Genomic DNA, 25,196 nt, shown 5'->3' with positions numbered 1-25,196 from the left:
TGCACAACAAATACACTTTTTTAAAAACGCTTAAATGCCAAATAACAACATTCACAATGGCCATTAAAACACATTTACAATAAATAAATAAATACTACTAATTTCTTACAATTACCAACTTGAGATAATGGTCTTAAAAACAATTAGGCAGACTCTCACGAGGGTGGGACTCATAATAGATGAATGCACCCATGCGCAGGAAAAGGGAAACCAAGTGTCAAGATCACAATGCATCTCGTAGATGGATGGGGGGCAAAAGCGCATCGCAACACAAAGAACGCTTTTCAACAGCCTTACCACCATCTCCCAACACTCCAAAAGAGAAAAGCCAAAAAAGATGCTTAATGCCTACCTCTTTTGATAGATGGAGCTATGAGAAGCAGCAGCTTGCTCTCTGCTTTTATAAAGTCCAGTCTTCCAGGTTCCATCGGCGGAGGTGCACAGCCCAAGCCAGAGCACCAAGCCGGTCCAAAGCAAACTTTTCGGGCAAGGCACGAACACGTTCCCTCCTTGGCCAAGTCCCATGGCCGTGGCACCCAAGGCACACTAAAAGAGGCAGAAAAGGATACCTCGGGGGAAAATTAAGGGGGGAAAAAACTCAGGGAGAAATATGTCAAAATTCAGTTCGAGAAAACGTTTGCATGCCAGAGTCTATCGTAAATAATTAATCTCTCAGTGCAGACATGTTGACGTATGGACCCGCGTGCGTTAATTGTTCTCCTCGATGGGACTGCGCGCACGGAGGTGGAACAACAGTGCGCATGAAGGCACTTTTTATAGGTTCCTCGCTCGCTTTAAAGCACAGCCTACTCTTGCTCTTTTTTTTTTACCCTGCCCCGTTTCTTGGTCTCTCTCTCTCGGAGGACAATGCATGCATGCTCGAGACAAACAGTGGCCACTTTTTGTATGTACACATTGGGAGTTTCACCAGAAAATGCATTAGTGTGACCTGAAAATAGGGATGCCCGATCACATCATTTTGATGATCGGCCAATACTGAATCCCGATTTCTCGCAAATGTCATGAGGGGGGTAAATAGCATATATAAATGTTTATTTAGTTGTTGTGTTTTTTTAAACCCAAAATGAATAAAGCGATCCCAAAAGTATAGCCATATAAAAGGGTTGTTTGTACAGCAGTGCTTTTTATCATGTAGAAAAACACAATTTTTTAATGATACTTTTTTTTTCATATTTTGACACTTAAAATGATTCCAATTTCTGAATATTTAAAATGCATACTTGTTAACTTATGTTTTCCCGTATTTTATACGCTTTTTGATCATTTCAAATGATGTACGCCAACTATTGTACGGGATGTTTTTAAGTATGTTCTTTTGTAAAATCGATTGCGCCTTCCCCATTTTTTGTCGCTTAATAAGGGGATTTGCAATCATTAATAAGGGGAGCAATGGGCCGAAGTTGACAGGTATGGAAATAATTGGTAAACTGATTTTTGTACGTATGCGTGGACGCAAACATAGCATTATTAACACATGTACATACTGTTCAGTATGTATACCTACTTTTGTGGCTGGTTAAAGTGCTTGGTCTCACAATTCAAAAGCAACATGTATTTAAGCACTGTAGTTTAATTGTGCTCATTCAGCCCCACCGCAGCTTATATATTTAGTGTCAGTCTGGCAGAGTCATCAGTGCCCATGCAGTGGGAGGAAAGCAGCCGTCTGCCCATACATACATTTGGGACATGTAAGGTTACAAATCAAGCAGCCCCTAACCACCAAGCTGTATTTCCCATCCAAACTAAACACCTGGTGCTGAAAATGAGGCCCACGACCCTCAATGGGAACGTGCGGCTTGGCCAGCTTTGCTTCTCAGGTGTTGTGAATTCAGGTTTCCTGCTAGTACTGTGATGATTATTTCACAATCTTACAATTCGGCTATTGACAAACGGAACGGCTTGGTGCTGTTTAGATGTTTTGACCATTGAGAGGCATTTAGCAAGCACACCTGTTCTCACGCAAAAAGAACAGGAACTGGGGATAGGTTAATGGATGGAAAGGGGTTTGCATAAAAGCTCTTCCCAGTGTTTATTTTATAGCACCCTTGTCATTTTATGAGTGCAGTCCATGTAAGCAGTGGTGCTAAGCAGGAAGTGGAACAGTTTAGAGTTAACGTAAATCCCTCCAGTCACAAGCAGCTGAAAATAATTTTGCCCTCCGTGGAGGGAGATGGGGGTTGACTCCATTGAGAGATTTTCTTTTCCCGTGTCTGTCAAGAGTAGCTGCACTCCTGCTTCCTTAATTTCCTCCTGCTACACTGTGCAAACACGTAACGTATTCCCTGTGTAAGTATGTGAGGATAAAAGATCTGTCTTCCATTAGGCAGTGTGGAGTCATAAGACAAAACATCAACACCCCCCGAGAGTGAACATTAATTAAGATGTGCACAATGTTTTGGGGAAAATATAAAAAGGGGGATTTGTGTGTGTAAAATACACAGTATTTTGAGATGTATTCCATCCAGAACATGTGCCTGTAGAAGAACAGTTGTTTAAAGGTTTGAGGTCTACTGAAACAACTCTTCCTGGCTTCTGATCTGAGTGAAGAGCTGCCATCTAGTGAGCAAAGAATGAAATTGGTCAAGAATTTGGACTTTCCCTGACATAATTATCTCAGAAAAAAATGTCATGACATTGGAGATTTGGGTAACTCACAATTAACAGCCATATTTAGTCAGTATTGAGGGATAAACAGACACCCTGAAGCACCCAATGGGAGAGATGTTCCGTGGTAAACAGATCAGCCTCAAAAACCAAACCTACACCCATTGCATTCCTCCGTAATGAAGTGGTGTACACTGGCGTCCGCAATGTTTTCTGTGGAGCATAACACGTATGAAAGCAGTTGGTAACAGACAAAAGAGTTGATACACATGATTTGAACCGTGGTCAGCACCTGTAACCGGAGCCGTCGGGCCTCAATGGGAATGACTCGGAGAATGGGGAGCTGGACCTCCAAAACTTTTGGTTTACTCTTCACCAGACAGCCATCCTCCATATTCCAATCAGCTCCCTCCAGGTATAATCCACTCACAAAACAACCTGCAAGAAGTGATATCTTTGTCTAAGAATATCTTAGAGAAAATTTCAGTCATTTTCATAATTTCCTTCTAAATAAATTAAATATAAATAAGAATAAGTACTGAAAATGCATACAGCAACTACCTAGATCCTTAATCTCTGAATTATAGGAAGAAATTCCTCGCAACCTTTGCTAACAGCACTAAAGAGTTGCAAAATTAACAAATATGACATAGTTATCTAAAAAAACAAAATCATGAACGATGAAACAAAGGTATTTAAAAAAAAGTCAGTGAAGGAACTCTGGCATTTTACACTCAATGTATGGAGTAATGAGTATAGGCTTTGTCAATTATTAACTGTCAAGCCACAAGCCCCAAAACTTTGACCTCCAAAGAATATCAGTTCATTACCCTGTGAGGGTTTTTCATTGACTTGATCCTCTTCACGGAAGCGGGTGACCTCTGTGTAAAGCGTAGACAGATCCAGAGGCCAACCATTTCTTCGGCATGCCGCTTGAACTAGGGCAGTCAAGTACGATTCTGGGATATGGAGGCCCGATAACCACATGACCTTTGGCTCTGTTGAATCCACCTGAATGAGCAGAAAGGTAAACGATTCAGTAAAACATACGTAATGTAGAGGATATATCATGTTAATCCTGCCTCACCCATGATTTATACTGCTCAAATCGCCTCTTGAAATGTATCATCCAGTTGCCCAGGGACTTAAGTGTGTCAGGAGCCAACATCTTCCAAATAGAAGGGATCTGACCATTAAAAAGGGCTCGGGCAACTTCATCCAACTCACTGCTCATGCCCACTTCCCCGGCCAAAGCCTACACACACACACCAATCAATCAAAACCAAAGTAAGTCTTGTTGAGACAAATAAGCCATAACAACGGCGTCTGCTTGCTTCTCACCCTCTGCAGCTCAGCCAGAGACCTCTTCATACGGGCCACTAGTTTGTTGAAGCGCTCCAGTTCTTGAAGGAGCACCACTGATGTCGGGGATATCTCAGCACCAAATTGCTTGCGGATAACATCCAGGTCAAACAACGCAGGCAACTTGTTCTGAATGTCCTGCGCCACCTGAGTGATGTATTCATCCCTGCTGATGCTTCCCCCAGACTCACCTGAGGAGACGTGAGTGCTTGTGTTACACAATTAAGAGCCAAATATACCACAATTCAGGCATCTAAAAGAATAGATGTATTCTGTCATACCTGTCTGGGGTTGCAGGTCAATCAAATGCAACCACATTTCTTTAGCTGCTTGTGTGTAGTATCCTATCTCTGCATTGGAATGGAGGCCCATCACTTCTGGGGTGTTTGCCAATGGCAGCGACTCAATCTCATCTGAAACCAGTAAAAAGTCATGAATGCTTACTGCCCAAGTCTTACAAATAAGGTAATCGAGTATAATAATAATAATATAAGTAAATCCTTACCAATATATACAGTTTTAGGTCCGTTTGGAGGAACCTTGTAGTCTACATCAGTATTTTTGAAGAAATGAAAGCGGCAAAAGTCATAGAAAAGAAAGTCTCCAAAGTACTCGTCCATGTAGACATTGAGGATCCTGCGGTCAAAACTGTCAATGACTCGCCCTCCATACATCACCTGCACAATGTATATTTTTAAAATATCAAGGCGGATTTAAAATAAAAAGAAACAACGTCTCTAAGCTTTGTCTGACCTCGCCTACAAGGTATTTGATACTTCCCCAGGGAATGTTGCTGTCTTTTTGCTTGTGAGCTTTGGTCAGGTAGGTGTTCAAAATCTCCAAACACACCTGTCAATCAGCATTTTAATAATGAGATAACTCCAATGAGTTCCGAAAGGTCCAAATTGTTTTCAATACCACTTACCAAGAAGTCTGATTCGCTGAAGTCATAAGGGACATTCCAGCCAATTTTACCATATTTGCGCCTCTCTTGCACAACGGCATGGAAAAAAGACAATACATAGACCAAGCTGCGGAAAGCAGAGTGTGGGCATCCAGTCATAGTCTGATGGGAGATTTTGGAGTATGTAGCCCTCATGTTGAGTTTTAGGCCATTAGGAGCTTCGGTGACAACCTGTAGCACCAGCAAATGGTCATTTTCAGCCCTTACTGGAATATATGACTCTCACCGTAAAAAAATGGCAGCAGATTATTCTGGGCAATTTATGTTAAAAAAAATGATAGTAAAAACAATAGACTGGTCCACCTTAAGAGACTTTTGAAGGATGCCAATAGGAAAGTCATCGATAGGGTTGGTTGTCAACCAAAGACGAAAGCTAGGATGAGGTTTGGAGACCCTCTCTATGCACTTTTCCAGATCTTTTAGCCATTTCACCAGCAGGTGGCAGTTCTGAAGCATCAACCACTGACCACGAGCAGCTGCTAGTTCAAGAAGGTGCAATGCAACCTTAAGCCGAGAGGGAAAAACACAATTAGCATCCATATTTGGATGATTCTGGAGTTGGAATTGTGGAGCAGCTTCAACCAAAAATATCAGTGCAGTCAGAATTTCCAAATCATCGTATGCATATTCATGATAAGGCTTCTTAGGGCTTAAATTATGGCATCTTAAATGCAGAAAACAAATCCAACATACCTTCTCCTGTCCTTGACCCATAGCAAGGAATTTGAACTTGCTACCAAAGCCAGTCCTGTCCGCCAGTTTCATAAGGTCAGCGCCAGGGTCAGAGCCAGGACTCAGAATGAAGACAATGGGGGAGTACTGAGTACTTTGCTCATAGATAACATCAAAATTGATCACAGGAGGTTGCACGTATCTGCAAAGAAAGATATGACTCAACACTCAATCTCAAAGTATGTGCCGTGTGATGTGGAAAATGAAATACACAAATCTTAGATTGGCCATATGAATGAAAAGAGATGACACCTCTCGCCCATGGTGACAGTGACATAATCAGTGATGGCTCTGTAGACTCTGTCAACGCGAAAACAACGAAGCAGAAGCAGTTTCTGAAAGTCTGTCAGCTTATCATCATATCTCATTGGCAGTGGAGCCTGCTCTGGTGCATCAAGGTCGTACCACTGCAGACAAACTTGGAAAGTTACTAAGTTCATTGGGTAATACACAAACTCGTCGCAGTTGCCATGCCAGTCGTGACTTACTGATTGCCATTCTGCTGAATTCCTGTTAACTTCGTCAGGCAAAGACTCAAACTGGGAAGGAAAAAGCTCTGACAGTTTCACAACATCTTCCCAGCCAGCATCAGGCAGCCAGTTGCAAGTCTTTTGGCGTGAGCTCTTTTCCAGAGACAAATTACCTTTGTGCAAGAAAATCTGCTATAAGCGCCGATACTTGCGAGGATGTACTTTGATCACTGGAAAGATTGTAATCACATTCACCTTTAATGAAAAATTCCAATTCCTCCTGGGGCACTCGATCTTCTGCCTGCTCAACCTTGACGGTCATGTTAAATGAGAAGAGAAGCTTATGCTTTTCAAACAGCCCTGTAATTAAAGACATGTATCCGCACTTGTACTTTCCAAATATTTACGGATGTATGTGGTATATACTTTGGGAAAATAGTTCACGCTAAATACGTTTGCCTTACCTGTGCAACCGTAATTATAAACATTGTATGTCAGACCATTCCTGATGTTTGTCAGTCTTTTGGGCAGTGCTGCATTTGGTGGAGACTTGCGCAGAGAAAAGTCAAACACTTCCAGATAAGAGGCGAGAGAATACTGGTACATGCTGTTGACCAGAGCCATTTCAGTCAATGCAAAGAATAAAATGGCACCGCGTTTGGCAGCAGGTCGGTAACCATTTCGGAGCACATCAATATCTACTGATGTTTTCACAGCCAACTTCAGTTTCTCAAATACCTGATGGTCACAAAAGTTAAATATGATGAGCAAGTTGAACTGACTCATTTATTGATCGGGTGTGTGGCAAACTGACCTCACTCGATTTGGATTTGGTTTCTTCTAACGTGTAAACCAGCTCTGTGTTATCCAACATGTTGCCCGTGGAGGTGGCCAGCTCCCTCAACAGAGTGTCACCAAGGTTTTTAAGCAGTTTCTTATTGTCACTCGTTTCTTGGATCAAAAACTCACGTTGCTCTTCCAACTCTTTCTTCTCAAAACCCATTATAACACTGAGCAACTGGTCTTCCAGACCTTTAAGAGTCACTGTAGGCAACACGATGGAAAAGAAAGGTAGCCTCTTAGCAAATGACATGGAAATGATGATTTTCACATTAAATGGCCTTACCAGTATAATTGATAACCATGGCTTTTCCAAACACAGATGGAGAAAATTTGGGGTTTCCCAGTTTAGTGTTGAGGTAGAGTCTAAAGTTTGGATCGTAGTCCACTTCTTTGTCACCGAGCATGAGAACTTGCCTGCCCTCGGCTCCTTTCAAATTTTTCTCCAGTACATTGTCAATCACAGGGTCAATGTACTCGTCCACATCTTGGAAAAGGAATGGGAATCCATATTTAATGGCCATTTCCAGCTGTTTCAGGAAATCTGGGTCATTAAAAGATGAAACCTGTGGAAAAAAAGGGGTTTGGGGTTCTGTGCAAAGTCGCTATACAGGAAACGGTAAAGAAAAAGACTGCATGACACCCAAGAGTATATCTGATGTCTCGGACCTTAAGATTGTTGCTTGCTTCCTTCTTCTTAATCCAGTTGAGAGCTTGTTGTTGAGGATCGATACACATTGGGAAACGGCTACCTCTTGTTGTGAGGATTCCATTCTGCACTGAGAGTTCATCTGGGGGCAAACCTTCTGAGCCCCATCTGTAACCGAGGGATTAAAATAAAATGACATATTCCAAAATGAAGGTGTTCGGCACCATCTCACCTGCTGATTTCCACCTCATCTGTTAATAAGTTGTCCACTTTAAAAGGCGTGCTCAATGGAATGCCTCTTTCCTTTACATCTTCAAGCCACGTTTCGTACACCATCTCATTCCTGAAGTCCCAGCTGAAGGCTCCTTCATAGCTCAGGAAAGCAGCAGCAAGGAGGCAGTCTCCCAAAAGACGGACTCGCCTCTGCTTTAACTCCTCTAAATCATGCGTCCACCTAAACACAGAAACCACAAAAATGAATGGAAAAAAAGAACAAGAGAAATGTGCATCTCATACGCAGCGATGTTTACTTCCTATTGCCGTCTCACCTCACATTCTCAGAGCTCAAGCCTGAGATAAGTTTGTCAGCAGCAATTAGTCTTCTTTCCATGAGCTCTGCCTCCTCTTGTAGTTTCTGTTTCTCCGCAATGGCAGTTTGATATTTGTCGCCAAGAGCTTTCAGCTCCTTCTGGATAGCACTAAGCTCACTTTGAATGAACTCCAGCTCCTTCTTACTCAGAAAGAAATTTCTTTCCAGCCGCGCCACCTACAAACGACCAGTCACATTACTGTTCATTCTGCAACACAACCCATTCTACTACTTTTCATTACTTTGTCCCTTTTGGGTTTAATCTCCCTGGCAACTTCACAGTAACCCACGACAGCCTCCACAAATTTGAACATTCCCGAACCAGCTCTGCTGATGGCTTGCATTTCTTCAAGGTTGGTCCCGAGGGTTTTCAGAAAAGCTATGGAGAAGACAGCATACCCAGAAATGCCAATATTACCAAATCACAGAGTACACAATTCTTGTTTGTGCAGTATTGTGATCTAAACCAGCATGAAATCAACCTACTTTTGACAGTCTTGACCTGGTAAGGAGTTATGGCATCACAGTCCATCTCCATCAATGAACGCAGGAAGCCAGAATCTGCCATCATCCCTTTAGCGGCATTCCAGCTAATTTCTTTTTTCTTACACAGCACCAGTATACACTCACACACCACTTGCACCTGCTTAGGTGGCTTTGCAAAGGACCTGAATGAAAGAGCAGCAGAACCAGGTGTGCCATTTAAATGGATTTTTCATTTTTTCAGAGGGGAAAAAATCCTGCAGGTTAAAACAAATAAGAAGTTTACCTGATCTCTGTGACATCATTTTTTTCCAGGTCTTGGAGGGCAATGCGCGCTGCTTCTAATGCTGGCAGAGCTTCAGCCAGGGAAGTTTCTGCTTCTGCCTTTTCAACCGCAATCACTTTGTTTTGCTCTTCAATTTCCGTGGCTTTGTCTTCCGCCAATGTCTTTTTCTCCTCAGCTAGAAGGAAAAAGTTATATTTACTACAACGTTCTGCCGAATAAAGTAACAGCATGCACCGCCATGTTTTTCTTCTACGAGAGTGTAAGTGAGGCAGGTTTTGACTGACCCACGGTAGTGTTGGAGGCAATCTCCAGCAACATGGCCTCACAGGCTGTCGATTTTTCAGCGAGGACCACCTTCTGCTCTGCCAGTTTGATGTTAAGCTCATCCAGTTGTACAGTGGCTTCCTTCAATTTATCCAATCCCCCCTCAAGATGTTTGCACTGTCCTGAAATTCATGAACAAATCTGTTGTCACTTTGACACTTGTGAACAATGATTTTTTTTAAAAGTTTGAAGGCCAGTCATACTAGTTGTTGTGCTTGTCAGTAATCAACCCAACTGAAAAACAGTCAACCCTTATTTAAATTATTATACTATTTTCCAGCCTCTTACCCAGAATAGATTGGTCCTTGTCCCTAAGCAAGACTGAATATGTGCTTATGAAATCCAAGTAGTTCTTTGGAGTAACAAAATTGGAACGTCTAAGTTTCTGCAGGAACATTATGCTGTAGTCTCCAACTGATTTATGGACCATGCACACATGCTCAATAACGGCCGGAGCGTGTTCCCGAGGGATCATTTCACTTTCACCTGCATGATTGACAAAAGCATAACAACACTTTTAAGATTATGTGGAACAATTAAACAATCACTGGAGCAAGTAGTCTTCCAGCTAATACCAGCCAAAAATAAATTTTCCAAGAAACACATGGACATTTTTAAAATCTTTAAAAATGAGTACCCTTGAGAATTATTTACTAAGACTAAGCTTTGATAAAGGTACTTTGGGTCCTCCATTTTCTAGTATTTACCATTAAATCAACCTGGTAGAAAAGTGATGTAATTTGTTGATGCCCTATCATACTAAATAGGATTTTATGTTACTGGAGAAAATTGATGGGCATGAGAATTATATATATTTTGGTTTACTGGGTGCATTACCAACCGAGGAAAGACTCAGCTACAGCAAGTAGAGCTTGTGGAGGCCATGGAAAGAACCAGTCAATGACAGTATTGTTCATCAGTCCTATAATATGATCAGAAGAGGTGACCAATTCTTAGACACAATCACAGTAAAATAAAGTGCCATTTTCTTTCTTCTTTTTTTTACCTGGGAAGTTTCTACAGCGTGTTCTGAGGGTATCACCCACGGGAGACATGCCTAAAACGATGTGCAGGTTGCTGGCACTCTTGTTGACAAAATACTGCCACACGCTGTCTTTGGAAGGACCTGATCCATTTTGGAGGGCCTCTTCACGAAGCTGGTTGAGGACTGCTTCTTTCTCATCATCAGGAAACAAAGCAGGAACAATACCTGACAAAAGAACACAATAACAACGGGTCACATCTTTCTCCGGGGAAAAAAGGAGTACTAATCCGAACATTATGTGTGATGGCAAACCTGACGTAAGCATGTTGTTGATGAGTTCCAAAAAACCTTCCTCCGCAACGTGAGCATCAGTGAAGAGAAACACTGTCTGCTTATTTTCAATGCCAAGCTTCAAATACAAGGTTTTCAAGTCTTCACGAAAGGTTGCCTCGCAATATCCTCTACTTAGGGTTATTTCAAAAATCTGGAGAATAAAATGGGGGTTAAAATTGAATAACCTATCCAATGTAAATCAATTTTCCAACTTGGATTCCAGTCACAATTGAAATTAAAATCTGATTCTAGCCAAATGACAGTAAACTCATTTGGATTATAATTCCAAGTGCACTTGGACACTCTTAAACTTCACATGGGATCCAAGATGGAAAAGTCCCACAAATTAGAAAATATTTCGAAAACCTATATACGTTAATTTAAACAAATACAATTCTTGTACAACCTGACAATCGGCAGTGAAGGAAGCAAGCTTGGTGATGGACTGCTTGCCGGAGCCTCCCACACCCACAAGCAGAGCATGTCCACGATCAATGCGGATGATGCGGTGCACACGAGTCAGATGTTCCAGAGCATCATCAAAAAGTACCATATTCATCCTTGATACTCTATCATTGTATTCTTCCAGTAGCTCCTGCAAATAGAAATAGAGTCTTTCAATGTTTTCCAAGGATATGGTCACACCGACGGGCTGGTCAACCAATTGTGCCATGACAATATTACACCTGAAATAGATTTTTAGAACGCTCAAAGTCATTTAAATCCTCGTATAATCTTGGTTCTGTTTCACTCAGGGCAGTTTTGTAATCTCCAAAAAGAACTGGGTCTTTCATGACTTCATCCATGTTGGCTCTGAAATGTTCCTCAACTAAATTCTTTATAAGGCCTTGAACCTACAGACAAAGAGACATACACAATTATTCAAATGGAATACAAGATCATCCTGCTGGTTAAAATAAATAATTATCAATTCAATTACATAGTTTTTGTCCTTTTCATCAATGAGTCGATCATGGAAAATTCTCAAGCACTCATTCCGCCAAACCCGAACAAATATACCGGCAGTCGAAAATCTGTCATGGTGAAATAAGGGAGATCAAACAAAGTACTCAATAATGACACAATGTAAAGGGCTGAATCTGCCAGGAGAATTCACTGGCTTTTGCAGACCTTAGCGGGCTAGTGATTGTCAGCCCGTTATAGACCCTTGAAAGATCTCGCAGGTTGAAGATGTAGTGAAACTTTGCTGGAGTAGGTGGCAGATCTCTAACAAGACTGTTGTACAGTTCCAGTGTGCAGACGGTGACTTTATCACAAATCTTCTGGACTACATCCTCAAAACTCTAAAACATTCAGTCACATTCGTTAAACATGAAGTTAAGTGAATTTGGTAAAACCTTGAAGAAACCATCCTCACTTTGGTGTGACCTTTGATAATGGAGGCATAGATCAGGTGGAGGGATTCGACCTCGGGGAAGGGGATACTGAAGACACTGAAGAGTGAAACGAAGCGGGTATCCACCTCGTTCCTGCCACCTCCTGCCTTCCCCATGGCAGCAATAAAACCAAGGTCCTTGAGAGTTTTGTAGGTGAGCTCCTTTCCTCGGTCATAAATGCCCCCCCTGTCCAATAACAACTTCAGCAGTGCGATAGGCTGCTGTGTGCCATAGCTATCCACCTGGAGAGGATGGGGAAAAAGATGGCGTAATAATGGTCCAATAAAATGCTTTTTAGAATCCTATGTTTCAGGTAGGTAGCAGTATATATACCTTTGGCATATTCATGTCATCTATATACACCAACAATCTCTTGCCCATTGGAGGACCGTATATCTCTTTTGTCCTTTTCTCTACATTGGCCTCCAGGTTTCTCTGGAGGTCCATTGATGTCGTCCTGGATGAAAGGTTGATGGTCAAAGTAATCTGTTGGCAAACAAAGTCGATGATTAGAGCTAGAGAAATGAATGTGATCCATATAGAACTCACATTTGAATCCCCACTCAGGTGTTTTAGAAAGTTACTAATAGTTGCCGTTTTGGAGGTTCCAGAGTCTCCGACCAAAAGCACTGATCTTTTTATCTTCACCATCTGTTCCAATAGCCAGCTAGTTCTTGTGGTATCCACGGTTGGGACTGAGGCAAAAAAAAAAGGAATATTAGAGAGTCAAAAAGAAACATTTGTGGTAAAAAAAAATTTCCATCCGGCAGTTTATGTTTCTATTATTAAGGTTTCTACTAATATCTTCTCAAAGTGAGGTACTACCAGTGGTAGTGTTCCGTGAACCCTTACCTAGAATATCAACAAACTTCATGTCAGGGTTGTGGACGTATTTAGCGACCAGGGAAGTCCATGGAACCCACGTCTCCTTCGTATCGTGAAAATGGAAATCGAAAATTGTTGGAAGTTGTCCTGTATAAATAATGTGTAAAAATATGTCACTGTAACTAATTATAATTTTCAAGATAAAGGTAGTGTTTTACCTGGAATTTCACCAGGCCCTGCCATTTTTTTTTCATCACACGCAGTCCTCAATTCAGAAAGTCTCTTTACTAAATCATCAAATTTCTCTCTCCCATCATCCACCAATGTTGCCCCAAGAGAGCAGTACAAAGCTTCTATGAAGTAACACTCTAAGATGGAAGGAGCTAGGTTCTCATTTTCAAGTAGGGCATCAAGGGCCATGCAGAGTTGGCACACCTGAAATCACCAACACAAACAGAATCACTCCTATCTGAATGGATTACAGATGATAAAAACTTACAATGCATTTAAGCAAAGAAAAAAAAATGGGATCACCATACCATATTTAGATCAGTCTGAGGGACAACAGTCTTAAGTTTCTGCCCTTGCTTCCCATCAACAATTCCTTCCACAATCATGTCAATCAAGCTGTGTACATACTTTTCATAAAGCTTATCAAGATCTTCTTGTTCCTGAAAATAAAAATAAATTTGAAAGATGACCAAAATTGTAAATGTAGTTACAATACAATGCAGAAGCGCTACTTTGGCAGGTCGGGTTGTCAACCACTTTTTCCAGAAAGGGGTGTAGCGCAAGTTTTTGGGGTCAACAAAAACCATTCCACAGCGGGACACCGTAGCCGGGGAAGCATATTGTAGGTCTCCAACCTGCAATCATATAAGTAATTACTACAACTTTTGAGGTGGGGGGAAATGAGTATGTACTTCTCTTACAGACCTCAAAGAGCATGGCACAGTGACCTTGTAAACGGATACGTTCTCCATTGGCCAGGGTGAGAAGCTTATTGTCATCCATGACCGAATTCATGTTCTCAACCCACAGAGCATCCACATCTCCATCAAACAGGATATATCTGTGAGTTTAAATTCAAATGCTTACAAAATAACTGTTGTAGGCAAGCCGAGTACTTATTACCTCAAGTCCATCAAATGTTTCAGTCTTACCGCCTCTCTTGTTTGTCCGTAGGCTTATTGATGTCACGGAAGATGTTGGATAGGACCCCGTCTGTCCAGTCACGTGTGTCAGGATCCAGGATACCGTACAGTTCAATGACACTCACAGCTTTGGGATTCAGGGGATATAATTTCGTGTGAAATCCCAACCTGGTGGAAAATATTAACTGTGTCATGCACAAATTTTAAATTGCTTCCACCCTTACAGAGCTTTTATCTAAATTATAGTACGTTTCATGCAATTTAATCCGTGTATGCAATTGTTCCTATGTATTAAAGTTTTTTAACAATGCCGGCTTAGAGCTCATGTTAATAATGCCCTTCCTGAGTGTTTCTCTACAACTCAATTAGACATGAATTCATGTTTAACCCTCACGGAGTTCTACTAACTTTGTCTGAGCTTGACATAATGTGCTGATCACAACCGATTTGCCTCCACCTGTTGGACCCACGATCATAGTTGTATGTCGTGTCATCATTGTTTCATACATCTGCACCACTTTATCCACCTGAAAGTACAGATGTTATGTTAACAGTGCAGAGAGAAACCTCAAATTGCAATTCATTGCCACTTCAGCTGCAAATTTCCAAGAAATATCCCAAATACGGGATGTCCTGATTCTAACCTAAATATGGACAGCTAAAAAACAAAACAATGACTCTATATACATGAACCTGGATAGGCAGCAAGATATAATTCTGGCCTAGCAGGATATCCTCGACTGCGTCATTGAAGTTGGGATAGCGAACGCGAGGGCATTCCAGCCCTGGAAAAAGGTCTGCGATCAGGCCAAGGAACAAAGGCACGTCTTCAAATATAAATTTGGGAAGATTCATATCTCTCAAAGCTCGCATTAATACCACGTCCTGCAAAGAAACATAAGAACAGTTTATTAGTTATTGTTGCATTTAATGCTTTCTTTGCTGTGTGAAACTGCTCTGAATGCTGGAATCAAGAAATACTGAGTAATCATGATTTCATGTAAGTGAATTCTCTTGGGGAGGTTAAAACATCCACAGAAAGAAATTTTTCATGAACAAAAGAAATGAATATGTTTAATGGTAATATAGGATTGATAACTGTACCTCCGTTATGTCTGGTGAGTCCCTCTTCAGTTCTCCTGCCATCACTAAGACAGATTTCAAAGCTCGCAGGCCAAAGTCATAATGAGACTGCTTGGACAACTGCTCACGAGCCAATTTATAAAGGACGGTCATCTTTTTTGCAAGGACCTCAGTGAAAAAAAGGTGGACGGAAATGTTAATTTCTTCAGACGCAAAGGTGTCAGTGAACATTTTTCAGTGTCATCTGATTGTCTGTATATGCAGTGTGTTTGCAAAATTCTCACCTTGGCCATTAGGAATCCCTCAGAAAAGAGCATAATCTCACAAATTTGTTGCAAATCAGGTACAATCACCACAACAGGCCTGAAGAGAGCTTTTACTGACTCAGGCAGCTCTGTGCGCCCTGCATAGCCCGGGTTCATGGTGATAAAGATCCCGATTCGGCTATCCAGGGTAATCTCGTGACCTTCAAACTGATGTCCAAAATGCCAGAGTGTTAGTTGGTGAATGTACAAAACAAAAAATCTCAAGAACCAAAAAGGACCAGGAATTATAATAAAGAATTTGAAAGACTCACATTAAATACTTTGAGGTAAAGAATGAGAGCATTGCGGATGGTCTGGATTTGTGACGAGATAACGGAAAGGACTGAGGCATCAATACGGTTGAATTCATCAAAGCAGCCCCATGCTCCACATTGGGCCAACCCGGAGAGGATCTTTCCAACAGCCTACGCAAATATATGAAGTCAGGAACAAATTGATTCATAGAAGGAAATCCAAATGTTTGTACTAATGTACCATAAATTGTAATCAGTTTTGTGCACTACCCATTACCAATTACAAAAAAATGGCAAATACCCAAGCTCCCTCACCATGTAGTCCATGCCTTCACCACAGTTAGTAACCACACAGAGTAGTCCCAAAGCTTTTGCTAAATCTTTGGTGGACTCTGTCTTTCCAGTGCCAGCTGGACCAGCAGGCGCGCCACCCAGGAACATGGAGAGAGCCTTCACCACAATGCCACATGAACACGTTAACAACTGTTGGCTTGTTTCCTTGTTGAATTGAAATTGTTGTGTTCACAAACCTGTGTGATCGTGAGGTAGATCCTGTCCGTCAGCGGGGTTATAACCAACCGACCGTTCAACCCCATGTATTCATAACCATAACTAAAAGTGGCACTGCATTGACGCACAACAAGATTGTCATCGTCCTGAACCCAGTAGAATCTTAACTGGCTTTCCCACTCAAACTCCTCAGCATCTGTTATACTGCAGAGAGGATCAAGTGAGACTCATGTTTATTGACACACATAAGCAAAGAAAAGTCAAAATGGTGATAACAGCAAGGCCCCAATTTATGAAACCAGTACCTGTTTAAGACAAAGCTATCCACAATGTCTCTTGCATGCACATCTATGATCAGGACAGTGTTGATCTTCCGTCTGTCGTTTTTTTTCAAAGGTTGCATCGTACGCGTTACCAACTCATCAATCTGGTGGTGCATTTTTGTCGCATAGTTCTTCAGGGCATATTTATCTCCTAGTTTCAAGTTGTTAAAGACATCTTCCACCTCCCATGTCCACCACACTTGATTTGTAGCCAGCACCACCATCCCCTGGAACAGCAACATCCAGTCCACCCTGGATGACCACAAGACTCATGGTGGGAAAGGTTTAACACAGTGAGATAAACATTGTTAGAATTGATACACACCTGCCTCTGTCTTCACAGTAGCGAAAGATTGCTTCCTTAGTTATTAGTCGATTAGTTCTCCTCATCTCAAGTAAGACTCCAGTCATCCATTCTTCTACCCTTCCCACAATTGGAACAGCCTTTGTAAAGTCCATCACTTCCCCCTCAGCGGACACCATGGCACCTGCGGATATTTCCCCACTGCTCTCCGAATCAAATCGCAGTGAAGCGATGTTATCGTACATCTTGGGGAGTAAAGTTAGAAAAAGCATGGAACACGTTTTATATGGTGTATTTGAATTCACACCTTGTAGAAAAAAGGGGAGGGACAGACAATATTTTGACCTTCTTACTTTTATCATATGTTCTTGCACACACTCATGGTGACTACTTCCTAAAATGCTGAGCAGTTCATCATCAGAGATGAAGAAGAAGCGAGGGAATGCATCTCGTTTGGAATCTAGGTAATCGTTGAGACTCTTCTGGCACCTCTCAAGGTTCTCACTGAGGGTCTGCAGGTCTATTAGCCGGTTAGGAAACACGCAACAACGCTTGATGTTTGGGTTTGCCTGCGCATCGTTCATTATCTACAAAAAAAAAGAAAAAGAATAGTATCCAATTTGCAGTTCCGTTGTTAACAATATTTCACAACACTCACCTCTTTAAACTTTTTGTCAATGATGTCAAATTTTTTGGCCTCCTCTGGTAATTGTGAAGAGATATCACCACCAATAAATATGCTCTCCAAGTACATCCATTTTCGTTGTACTTGCAACCAGACCTGTGCAAAATAGATTTGATTAAGTAATTTAAAATACAGCTCCAAGAGTTGATGTAAGATCAATCTGCACTAAAAGCTTGGCAAAACAAAGTCTGGACAATCTTTGACTTTACCATACCATTACACATTGGTTTGGTCCACAATATGTGGCCATTTGACTTTCCAAATATTCTAATGACAATTCTTCTATATACCATATTGTGATGTTTCTATGGAAAATATCCCCTTTAATAGGATACTTTTGTAATGAATTGCATTGGATTGGATTGCACAGTGATGTTAATGCAAAAATAGGGCACCCCTTCTGCTGTCCAGATTTTGTTTTCTACAGAATTGCTATTGTCACACACAACCTGACCTCTATTGTCTCACTAATAAGAGACAGGTCTTTCTCCCATTGTTGTATAGTGCCTAGAAAGGGTCCAACAAAACGGCTCCCTGCCATGCTCTGCAAATTCATGGCATCATTGTCCACAATCAACATGATCTCATCCACTGCACCCAAGACATAACACTGTTGATGGGCACCCTTACTATAGGGTATGATAATGAAATTAATGCTTCCCCAGGTTTCGACCACTTCCTTAACCCCCTATAAGACAAACACAAACGTCATTTAAATACAATCAACCACCTTGTAAAATTCTTACTAAAATCTTGAAGAGAGGGCTTACCTTTTCTATCCCAAGCTCTTTTGAAGCTGAGGTAACAATTTCACCTATGACGTCAATATATTTATGGAGCTCCATTGCAAACATGTTCTCAAGAGTGAAGGTGGTGGGGTTCATCTCAAAGCTCGTACCGGTCCGATCCATTAATTCCTTCCAATGTCTGTTTGAAAAAATAAGGAAATGTGTGTTTTTTGAATTGCCATTACTAATTAGGTACATTGCAAGTTAGTTTTATTCCCGGATGAAAACCTAAATGGGTATGCGTTACCTGTAAGCATACAATTCTGTAAGCTATTTCCCTCCCAAATCTCACTGCCCACTTACACACTGACCTTTCTCTGAGGGCTTCATTCTTCAGATCCAAGAGAAGAGGAAGTGAATCTCTGAATTGCTTCATCCTGCCATCTAGGATGACGGCCATTGGTAGTGATCGCACATCTTTGGGCAACTTTCTTAAATCTTTGAGAAATCCTTCAGTTCCATCCTGGAGCACTTGAATATCTAGGTCTGCCCATAAGGTCTGAGACCACTTGTTCTTTGCAGCCTGTGAATCAAAATCAGGGTCCAGGGACAGAAATATGAGATCTATAGGATCGTTATCAAATATTTTAATGAAAACAATTAAGCCCACCTTTTGATCTTGATAGATGACATAAATGAGCCTGAAGCCATGCATGTCTTTTTGTATGCTGACAATCTCTGGATAAACCGTGATGGGAAGGTCCAACAGTTTCTCAGCATTCGCTAGATCCTGCCGCCCCTCCACTGCCTTAGCAAGCTCGGCTTCATAGAACTCCATTTTTGCCAAGCCTAAAAATTAGATCAACCATTTTTTAAGAAAAATAAATAAGTGCTTGACCTACGGAATTATTATTATGCATCCTGGTTGCAAACATTTTTTTAAAATTCCGGTACCTTCATCTAAATCCTCCCCAACAGCGCCAGGGCCTTCCATATTAAATTTTCCAACAAAGACAGACAAATGCTGCTGAAACTCTTCAGTCATCCCCTTAGTAGTCTGTAAGGCGTGCAATAACAATATCATTTTAATCTTGATTGTGGTGGGAGATGAAAATATTGTATGTAATTGCAGTAGTTTCTGACCTCTTTAAATGACACTTTGACATTGGTTAAACTCCGATCAACTCGTTTCGATTCAGTGAAAAGGTCATTCCAAATCTGGTTAATATTTTCCATCAGTTCCTTTTCCTCCACTGCCACCTACACATAGGAGGTCAGACTCAGAAAGTGCACATTTTTAAAAATATTTGAACCCGGAACGGTGCTACCTTCACTTTGTACATTGCCAGCGTTCTGTATCTTTCCTGAATATCCGTTATACTTAATTTCACATTTAAAGACATGTCTTTAATATCTGAGATAGTACCAAGGACATTCTTCAAGTTTTCAAAAGTGTCAGGACTCTGTTTAAGCTTCTCTGAGAGTTCCTGGAAGTAAAAAAAAAAAAAAAAAACAAGTAGATTTTCAAAAATAGTACCTAGGTAACAAATTCAGCAAAACATGCATACGCACGGACATTACCATGAGTTCATCTTTTAAGTTGATAAGTTCTTCTTTGGCGGATTTGTTGAGCAAACTCCCCAGTGAAGAAATCCAGGTCTCTGCGGTCTCTTGCACCGTCCGGCACAGGGGCTCCAGGTTGAGTTGAATGACGTGTATGTTCTTAAAAAGATCTTCCAGTACTACCTTCTGGTTTATTTGAGCGTAGAACAGCAGCCTTTGATCATACATTGCACATGATGGGTTTTTATCAGCAAACTTTTCACAGATTGTGGCATTATCCTTTTCCCAGAGAGGCTGGTATTGTTTCCAGTGGGTAAGGTACTGTTCTACAGAAAGCATCAACTGTTGAATGTTCTGCGATACAGCAAGGGCAGTTTCATTAATTTGAGGATGTTGACAAATGTCCTCAAAGAAGCTAAAGGTCACAGTGTCATCCCCACCCACGTGTTGTGGAGGGCACTCAATGCAGGTTCCATTCATCCAACGTACAAATTCCTGCAACACAAACATGGATGTTGACTGCATAACAGACCCATTGATGAAACAGCACACATTCAGCTCAGTCTTAGTGGTTGTACCACCATCATGGAAAATATTAAAATACAGACAGTCATGTTTTGTTGGGGTTTTGGTGGTTAATGTGTGAAAAAAAAGTCCATACTTTGGTGCTCTCGACACACTCTCGGATACACTGTACAAGTGTTCGGGAGATCTCATTGGTTTTGGGCTGCAACAAAATCTTGGGGGGAGAAAGGATGGCATCAACACGGAAAAGAGGGACGTTCCCATCCAGTACATCATTGAAAGCTTTGATGTTCCTAAAATTAAAAATGAATTGACTGTTGGTTACGGAAAACAAAATTGTCTTGTTCCAATACATTGATTTTAAAATGAACTGGTTATTACCTCAGCACCATATTAATAAGAGACTCGTGCACTTTGCTTTCCCAGTATGCATAGTAATGTGTCATACTGTGGCATTTGCCAGTGTTGGTTTCCATGATTAAGTGTTCCACCTTAGAGATGACTGGTCCAATGTCAGCATATTTACTTCTTAGCAAATTTATTGACTTGATACGTTCCCGATCAATACATTCATAAAACTCCCTGATACCTTGAAAAAAACGACAACAGCTACAATGAGAGACAAGGATTTGTGAGATTTGGTCAAAACATGTTACTGTCCAACATACTTGGTAAAATGTCTGCTCTATTTGGAGCAGGGCATTTCAGGAGATCTGCTGTCACTATGGATTGCAACTTTGCTTCAATATCAAGCTCGTTGTTCACAATTTGACTGACCACTGTCTCAAACTTTGATAGCTCTGGGTTTCCATTATTAATGAAATCTGAAATTGCTAATTCAAACACACAAAGAGTTGTTGCACCCCATCTTAGAATGCGCATGAATGAAATCCTAACAATAATATAACACTATACCCAAGGAGTTCCAGTTTAGTCTTCTACATGCTGGAAATAGGATTGTTTCAACCCTTTTGATGTTGTGACACAACATGGAGATCTTTGCATCACTCAGACTATCAACTATTGTGTTGTAGCGGTTGACGAGTTTATGTAGCTCTTCACTGTACCTATATTTGAAATACTGTGGTTAAATTGATATACGCTCTTGTTGTTTGAGAGTATAATTACCTTATAAAGTTGGCCTCCTGTAGACACACATTTCGAGCCACTTCAGGCATGGAGAAGGACATTGATATCAGGTTTTTTGTCTCTGCAATCGTCGTCATAATCTCTAGTGGAAAATTGACACGGTATCGCCTTTCCCTTTGTCCCTTGAAATCAGGCTTGTTTGGAACAATCTTGAAAGAACAACATAAAGCCCAAACAACTAAATGAATTCAGGGTGATAAAAACAATAGAATTGGTCATGTTTTTTGTGGGGAAAAAACAAACAAACAAACTAAGGACATACATACCAGCTCACGTTGTTGTTCCTTTGAAATTATGATTAGGACGGGTTTTTTCAATAATAATGGCAAGTTGCGTTCAGTCTCAGATACCCATGACTTATACTTCTTGACCCCAAAGTCACTTATTTTTTTTGCCATTTCCAAGTATTTGTTCTTTGCCTGGCAAAATTAGCCATTGTGAACATTTCAAAAAGGAACACAAGATCTCTGGTTATATATTGGGTCAATTATTGCAATAATTGTCATGAAATTGTACAATAACTCACCAATTTTCCCATTTCAGAATCTAACAAATTTGGCATTGTCAGGAGAGGAAGCATGCCACCTTTTATACGTTGAAACAGTGAATGCGTCCACCGAACACCGCCTGCTAGGGGAGGCTCATTCTTATTAATTTGCGGTTTGTCTCTCTTCTCCTCAAAATTTTCATTAATACTGTCCACCTGTAACAGAGAAAAGCGCGAAAAATACATATAAATTGATATATTTTTTGGTAATCATCTTACAAGGACCACTATAATGCTCATTGCCACTGACAAGTCTGATCTATTTGAATTGGCATGGCTGGCAGAGAATGATTCTTTTGCTGCCAACTCCCACTTCCAGCTGATTTAGTGTCTACCATTGTCAATGGTAACCAAAGCAATAAAAGCTAATATTTTTTTCAACTTGAAATTGTAAGTGTTTTCAAACAAACCTCTTTGCAATACTGTGCCAGAACATCATTAGTCTTTTTCATCAAGTGATTATTGATGGCCGGTCTGGAGCGAATGTCTTTGTATTTTACCAGCATTTCAAAAGCAGCAGTTGAAGAACGCAGCGTCTTGAAAGACTGGTCAATAAAGGCAATGATCTCCCTTTCAATGGCCTAATCAAAAACATGGCATAGAAAATAATCAGTGCGTGTTGTTTTTAAAGTGAAAGTCATTATATTGTCCAGAAATCAAATAGAAATGTATCCTAAACGTACACAAACTGTACTGTTAAAGTTCTGCATGATGATTTTCCAGCTGCTGATCTTGCAACTGCTGAAAGGGTCAAAACTGACTTCCTCAAAAGGCACAATGAGGTTGTCTACTTTGACCTGTATTTCATCGAAACGTTTCGGGTCCCAGGTCACACTTTTTAATTCTGGGCTGAAGATATTGTAAAATTCTTCTAAATTCTGTGCAAAACACAAAGACAGGCATCAAGGGTTGAGTCATTACTCAGGAAGTGACAGACCGTAGACGAGGATGAACACCGACGTGCAAAACATTGGACAAGTCTTGGCAGATAGCAGCCATGTAATCCGTTTTCTCAAAGAGCTTTCTCCGATCAAACTCCCAGCGTTTCCCAGTGCCTCCTTTTTCAATTTCTTGGCGCGCTTCAAAGTAAGAGGACTTCCACAGTTCCAGAACTCGCTTTGCATCATCCACCTTCAACTTGGCCACCTCTCTGTCATCTCTAGTTGAGACGCATAATTAGAGTCTCATGGCAGAAAGACAAGGGTTACATAGGTAATCGATCAACGCCACATACTTGAACATCACACCGAGATCAACGACTTGAGCCACCCGCTCAGACAGTTGCCAAACAATGCGCTCCATTAAAGGAACCATGCGATCATTCCTGTTGTAGTGGCAGGAGATTAACCACACAACTTGTAGACTGTTCAGCAGAGGTGGAATGGTCTCCAGGATCACACCAAAGTTTGCTCCCGTAGCCAGATTCTACAAGACAAAACACCTTTTTTACGCCTTTTATGGCGGGACCATTTTTCAGCCAATCACATTAACAAAGGCTCAAATCTTTGTAGACTTGCCCTAATTGGGGTAACACACTCCTCACCTTGAAATGCCTTTCCAGTGTTTTGAGGAAACGTACATTTTCATCTGCTTCCAAATTGTATTTGACCAGTTTAGCTACTGTCACCTCCATAGAAGGTACCACAGCTGCTTGCGCTTTACTCAATATAAGTAAAATCTTCTTTACCAAAGGTTGATTAAGCTTTGCTGTCAAAGCACTGAGGATGGAGGAACGCTCCTGCCAAAAAATGATTTCTGCCATCGGACTAGGATTCTGTGGCTTCTTGAAATCTTGCTCATCCATAACATTGCCAAGCTGAATCTTCCAGTTCGTCACACACTGCTCTAACTCGTTTACCAGCTCTGAATTGGTCCTCAGGTTAGTGACATCATTCTCCAAGTCCACGTCAGGCATGTGTAGGGCAATATCATCTTCAATAAAAGACAAAGTTATTTAGTTCATCAAAATCAACAGTTCCGTCTGTGACAGGATCTTAATACACACTGCTGGAATGAGTGACTGCTATATGTGATTAATAAACCTTGGGCTTTAAGCTGTTGTATAGTCGTGTTGACCACTCCCAGAAACTTATGCGTGCTGTTAAGTAGTTCATCTCGAAGGGGGGTTTGATCATTTTGCTTGGTTGGAGACTCCTTATCGCCACTCGTCTCTTCAGGTGGAGGTGGTGCTTCTTCAGGCTGAGAGACCACAGGAGTTTGTTTCACCTGTTGTTTAGTTATTAGGGGAATGTAGATCTAAAAAGAGGCACATTGACAACCATTTAGTTTGACCTTTTAAACAAATGCCACACATATTTCCCTGAATCAAGGTTTCATTCATACATTGCTTATAACCATTTGGTTAACGCTTTACTTTTTGCACAACGTATTGTTCTCTAACGCTGGCAAAATTTACAGTAGAAGTAATTTTTTTGATCCATGAATGGACAAAAACATTTACAAGGAAGTCCATTTTCATGGACAAAATGTAAACAGCACTGTGGCTGTTTAATACAATTTCTAATTGAACCAGTACACATATTGATCATTTCATATCGCAGAGAATAGATGTAACATTTTCCCATGTTAACCAAAACTTTTTAAAAAGTGGTTGCTGTGAAATTCACTTACATGAATAAGCTTTTTCTGCATTAATTTTAGGATGTATTCATTACTTCTTTCAATCTCCACAGGGGTTGGTGACAGGTATTCTTCCTCAATGTCTTCGGGTGACTCCTCATCGAGATCTATAACCAATATTAAAAATAAGAATATAATAATAATAATAATATTAATAACAATAATAATTATAGTAATGCTAGTAATAATAATATATATTATTATTATAATAACGACAACGATGACAATAATTATAATTTCAATAACAATAATAATAGCAATAACAATAATAACAATAACAATAATTATAATAATAAATTGCAAATTCTCATGCACAATTAGATGGGCTGCGGGGTAATGACCTCACCCCCTTCATCTAAGATTAGGGACCCCGATCCAACAGTATCCTCCTCTTTTAGTTCAGAATTCAAGTCTTCTTGTTGGTTCACCTCCTCCCCTTCCATCCTCAGTCCTGCGTGTGCACAAGTCTGTAACTGTAATACAGATTTATTATTTCATAACAAATTCTACTTTGTACAACTCTGCGCCATTTTTGAAACACAAAGGTTTAAAAACAAACTGG

The 25,196-nt window shown here is 40.7% G+C and overlaps 2 protein-coding genes across 12 annotated transcripts in view; both read right to left on the bottom strand.

The window, feature by feature from the left end:
• Positions 1 to 815, bottom strand: part of LOC144215324 (EMI domain-containing protein 1-like) — a 37,582-nt gene extending 36,767 nt beyond the window's left edge. For 5 of the 11 annotated variants that reach the window (XR_013330401.1, XR_013330400.1, XR_013330402.1 and 2 more), the window contains exon 1: positions 353 to 815. Coding sequence is in view for 6 of the 11 variants with exons in the window: in XM_077744161.1 (XP_077600287.1) it covers positions 353 to 525 (173 nt within the window). In the remaining 5 variants the exon portion in view is untranslated. The remainder of the gene's footprint in view (positions 1 to 352) is intronic. The other 6 variants (XR_013330403.1, XM_077744163.1, XR_013330404.1 and 3 more) reach the window with 4 other exon arrangements.
• A 756-nt stretch (positions 816 to 1,571) lies between these two features.
• LOC144215359 (dynein axonemal heavy chain 10-like) lies at positions 1,572 to 25,105 on the bottom strand. The gene is made up of 76 exons (XM_077744226.1): positions 24,981 to 25,105; positions 24,626 to 24,741; positions 24,037 to 24,250; positions 23,538 to 23,926; positions 23,229 to 23,419; positions 22,955 to 23,153; positions 22,678 to 22,872; positions 22,405 to 22,575; positions 21,974 to 22,150; positions 21,714 to 21,866; positions 21,427 to 21,569; positions 21,214 to 21,365; positions 20,967 to 21,131; positions 20,680 to 20,887; positions 20,435 to 20,591; positions 19,792 to 20,268; positions 19,539 to 19,697; positions 19,354 to 19,470; positions 19,165 to 19,267; positions 18,881 to 19,059; positions 18,582 to 18,793; positions 18,253 to 18,409; positions 17,937 to 18,170; positions 17,456 to 17,578; positions 17,151 to 17,384; positions 16,819 to 17,042; positions 16,476 to 16,745; positions 16,191 to 16,374; positions 15,976 to 16,110; positions 15,679 to 15,831; positions 15,386 to 15,574; positions 15,123 to 15,269; positions 14,712 to 14,903; positions 14,427 to 14,545; positions 14,028 to 14,186; positions 13,801 to 13,936; positions 13,608 to 13,730; positions 13,404 to 13,535; positions 13,083 to 13,299; positions 12,892 to 13,011; positions 12,589 to 12,734; positions 12,373 to 12,525; positions 12,021 to 12,281; positions 11,774 to 11,946; positions 11,583 to 11,676; positions 11,329 to 11,496; positions 11,049 to 11,237; positions 10,622 to 10,793; positions 10,331 to 10,534; positions 10,166 to 10,246; positions 9,613 to 9,810; positions 9,285 to 9,446; positions 9,001 to 9,175; positions 8,718 to 8,899; positions 8,474 to 8,610; positions 8,191 to 8,408; positions 7,875 to 8,096; positions 7,663 to 7,810; positions 7,280 to 7,559; positions 6,968 to 7,197; positions 6,618 to 6,891; positions 6,409 to 6,513; positions 6,172 to 6,326; positions 5,936 to 6,090; positions 5,645 to 5,825; positions 5,255 to 5,455; positions 4,913 to 5,122; positions 4,741 to 4,836; positions 4,493 to 4,664; positions 4,269 to 4,400; positions 3,967 to 4,178; positions 3,713 to 3,880; positions 3,456 to 3,636; positions 2,918 to 3,063; positions 2,677 to 2,838; positions 1,572 to 2,577 (listed from the first exon to the last, which is right to left on the bottom strand). Exons 1-75 carry the CDS (start codon positions 25,075 to 25,077, stop codon positions 2,692 to 2,694), a joined length of 13,350 nt encoding a protein of 4,449 aa, XP_077600352.1. The 5' UTR covers positions 25,078 to 25,105; the 3' UTR covers positions 1,572 to 2,577; positions 2,677 to 2,691.
• Positions 25,106 to 25,196: the final 91 nt, after the last annotated feature.

The sequence above is a fragment of the Stigmatopora nigra genome, chromosome 22 (assembly GCF_051989575.1).
Source record: "Stigmatopora nigra isolate UIUO_SnigA chromosome 22, RoL_Snig_1.1, whole genome shotgun sequence".
In the NCBI taxonomy this organism is placed as follows: domain Eukaryota; kingdom Metazoa; phylum Chordata; class Actinopteri; order Syngnathiformes; family Syngnathidae; genus Stigmatopora; species Stigmatopora nigra.
Note: the sequence above shows the minus strand (reverse complement) of the source record. Positions and strands in the feature narration are given on the sequence as shown.